The sequence below is a fragment of the Aulostomus chinensis genome, chromosome 23, assembly GCF_037954235.1.
Source record: "Aulostomus chinensis isolate RoL2024-O1b breed Wild chromosome 23, RoL_Achi_v1.0, whole genome shotgun sequence".
Classification (NCBI taxonomy): domain Eukaryota; kingdom Metazoa; phylum Chordata; class Actinopteri; order Syngnathiformes; family Aulostomidae; genus Aulostomus; species Aulostomus chinensis.
Window position 1 is genome coordinate 6,377,334 of NC_141342.1, and position 3,029 is coordinate 6,380,362.

The following is a 3,029-nucleotide window of genomic DNA, read 5'->3' on the forward strand; positions in this document are numbered from 1 at the left end:
TCAGAGTCTGATGAGCTCTCAGTGGGCTGAGCCTAGACAGGCATTTTTGCATCATCTTTGTCATCAGTTCCTGTTTAATCTCTCCTCCTCTTGACTCAACGACGGTGACGTGGACGGATCCTTGCAGCTGCAGCTAGCAGGTTGCGCCTTGGTGCTAGCAACAGTCATTACCACTGGACTTGCTAATGGGCTGCAAATGAGCCTAATTTATTTTGCACATTTGTGGTCCAGGCAACCTCATTCTAGCTGGCCACCACTGTCTGACTGAAGGCTAGTTAGCTAGCCTAGCATGTTAGCGCTGCAGGACGGATTCCCAAAGCCTCCTTCAGTTACTGTTGAAGGCTTCTGGATGCTGGAGACTGAGGCCATGTGGTCCTGCACACAGACGGACTAGCAGTGCCACCAACATTCGGTGAGGGTTTTTCTGTTAGAAGCCGCCCAGTGGGAGCTGCGGTGAGGAGCTGAGGGGAAACAAGCACTCTGATGTGAGTGAAGCCTGATTTGCTGACTTCATGTGCAGCCAAGCACAACTCATTAGATGAGCGCAGCGACAGTGAGACAAATGGGATGCAGTTAACGAGGCTGGGAGCATCTGGCAGGAGTAAATCTTTATGGGCTCAGACACACAGACAGACATATTACACGCAGATAGGTGGACCGTGATTTTATGGGACAGCTGCGTGACCGAGGGGAGCTGGGGGGCGGATGATCGTCCTGTCGTCTCTGTCCGACCAGCACGTGCTGCTCACTGTCAGAGATTCCGGCACAAAACACAGCACAAATTCAAAGTCAATACAGCACTTTCTAAATTTGACTTTGTAGTCAGGACTGTTGCCCCCCAGTGTCAGGGTTTGGGGTTGAGGATGGTGAGGAGACCCAAAGACAGACATTGTTGAGGTGCACAAAACAGGTTTATTGAAAGCTGGAGGACTGGAGGGTGGAGACTTGCCGTGAGGTTGAAGACTTGACGTGACTAGAGACAAAACTTGAGACAGACCATGAACCGAACAATACAAGACAGCAGAACTAACAGCAACAAACGAACAGCGAGAATGACCCAACCCCGAATACGGGAAAACACTGAGGTTAAATACAAGGAGGTAAACAGGGCACAGCTGGTGCAATCAACCAGGTGAGACACATGAGGTAATCACAGGAGGGAGGTCAGGAAGACAGGACATGACTACAAAATAAAACAGGAAGCACAAGACAGGGATCGTGACAGTACCCCCCCCCCCCCCCAACCAAGGACTGGCTCCCAGACAGCCCAAAAACCAAAAAACAACAACACCAGGGTGGGTGGAGGGTGGCCAGGAGGTGGGAAAGGGCAAGAAAACACCAGTGAATTTAACAACAAAAAACCACTCGCTCACCACACCCGCGAGCTGAACCACAACACCGTGTCAGGGGGGCAGCCAGGGGGCCGCAGAGATCACAGAGAATTGGGGGGCCGCAGAGACCACAGAGAGTCAGGGGGGCGGCTGGGGGCCACACATACCACGGAGCGTCAGGGGGCCGCACCAGTAGGCACCGAGAACCCGGGGGGAGGGGCAAGGTGCCGTGAAGAGCCACAGGAGCAAGAGAGGCGTCCGCCTGGACCCTCGTGGCAGGAGCAAGAGAGGCGTTCATTCGGACCCTCGGAGCGGGAACAGGAGAGGCTTCCACTCGGACCCTCGGAGCAGGAGAAGCGCCCACCAGGACCCTCGATGCCAGAACAGGAGTGACGCCCGCCAGGACCCATGACGGCGGAGAAGGTGTAGCAGCCGCTGCGAATGGGATGGAGCCCGCCAGAACCCTCAGCGCCGGGACAGGAGCGGCGCCCGCCAGGACCCTCAGCTGAGCAGGAGTTGAGCCAGCCAGGACCCTTGGCAGAGCAGGAGTTGAGCCAGCCAGGACCCTCGGTGCCAGAACAGGAGTGACACCTGCTAGGACCCTTGGCGGTGGAACAGGGTTAGCGCCAGCCAGGACCCTCGGTGCTGGAAAAGGAGTGATGCCCGCCAGGACCCGTGGCGGCGGAGCAGGTGTAGCAGCTGCTGGGCTTTGGATGAGGGCTGGACCTGGCTGCCTAGGAGCACGAGGGTGGCCAGCCTTCTCCTTCACCTCAGGCCAGGAGCTCCTGGGCCTCCCGGATGGGGGCCGAGGCGACCTGCGGGCTCGCTGCACCAAGCGAGGACCCCTGAAGGCCAGCTGGGTGCCCCTGAATTCCTCCTTCCTTTGTGACTCTCTTTCAAGAGTCGTTTTGGCCATCAAGGCAAAGTACTCAAAAAGAGTCACCATACGTGGGGGGGGACTTGTCCGCTGGGTCTTTCTTGGTTGGGTCATTCTGTCAGGGTTTGGGGTAGAGGATGGTGAGGGACACCCAAATGCAGACATTGTTGAGGTGCACAAAACAGGTTTATTGAAAGCTGGGGGGCTGGAGGCTGGAGACATGACGTGAGGTTGAAGACTTGACGTGACTAGAGACAAAACTTGTGACCGACCATGAACCTAACAAAACAAGACAGCAGAACTAACAGCAACAAATGACCAGCGACAGCGACAATGACCCAACCCCAAATATGGAAAAACACTGAGGTTTAATACAAGGAGGTAAACAGGGCACAGGTGGTGCAATCAACCAGGTGAGACACATGAGGTAATCACAGGAGGGAGGTCAGGAAGACAGGACATGACTACAAAATAAAATAGGAAGCACGAGACAGGGATCGTGACACCCAGCAAGAAGGTTGTGGGGGGAGCCCCGGGTGCAGCACGGGGTCTTTCTGTGTGAGTCTCCATGTTCTCCCTGTTCCTGCTGGGTTCTCTCTGGTACTCCAGCTTCCTCCACAGTCCAAAGACATCAAGAGGGGACCAGGTTAATCCAGACTCTAAATTGACCGTAGGCGTGGCTGGGAGAGCCAATGGTTGTCTGTCTCTATGCGTTGGCCCTGCCATGGACTGGTGACCTGTCCAGGGGGAAGGCTGCTGGGATAGGCTCCACCCCCACCACCCTCAACTGGAGAAGAGGGAGAAGATGGAGGGATGGATGG

At 55.7% G+C, this 3,029-nt stretch overlaps 1 protein-coding gene across 1 annotated transcript; it reads right to left on the reverse strand.

Moving 5' to 3' along the window:
- Positions 1 to 609: 609 nt before the first annotated feature.
- On the reverse strand, positions 610 to 2,524 carry LOC147239289 (uncharacterized). Its single transcript, XM_086196339.1, has 2 exons — positions 1,499 to 2,524; positions 610 to 748 (listed from the first exon to the last, which is right to left on the reverse strand). The coding sequence occupies exons 1-2, from the start codon at positions 2,428 to 2,430 to the stop codon at positions 610 to 612; spliced, it is 1,071 nt and encodes a 356-aa protein (XP_086052465.1). The 5' UTR covers positions 2,431 to 2,524.
- Positions 2,525 to 3,029: the final 505 nt, after the last annotated feature.

Bases quoted from the DNA above. Each gene is read 5' to 3' on its own strand.
- LOC147239289 (XM_086196339.1), bottom strand. From the start codon at position 2,430: ATGTCTCCAGCCTCCAGCCCCCCAGCTTTCAATAAACCTGTTTTGTGC. The intron at 749-1,498 runs GTATGTGTGGCC...AATCTCTGACAG, and splicing joins CGGCCCCCTGACGCTCCGTG to TGAGCAGCACGTGCTGGTCG.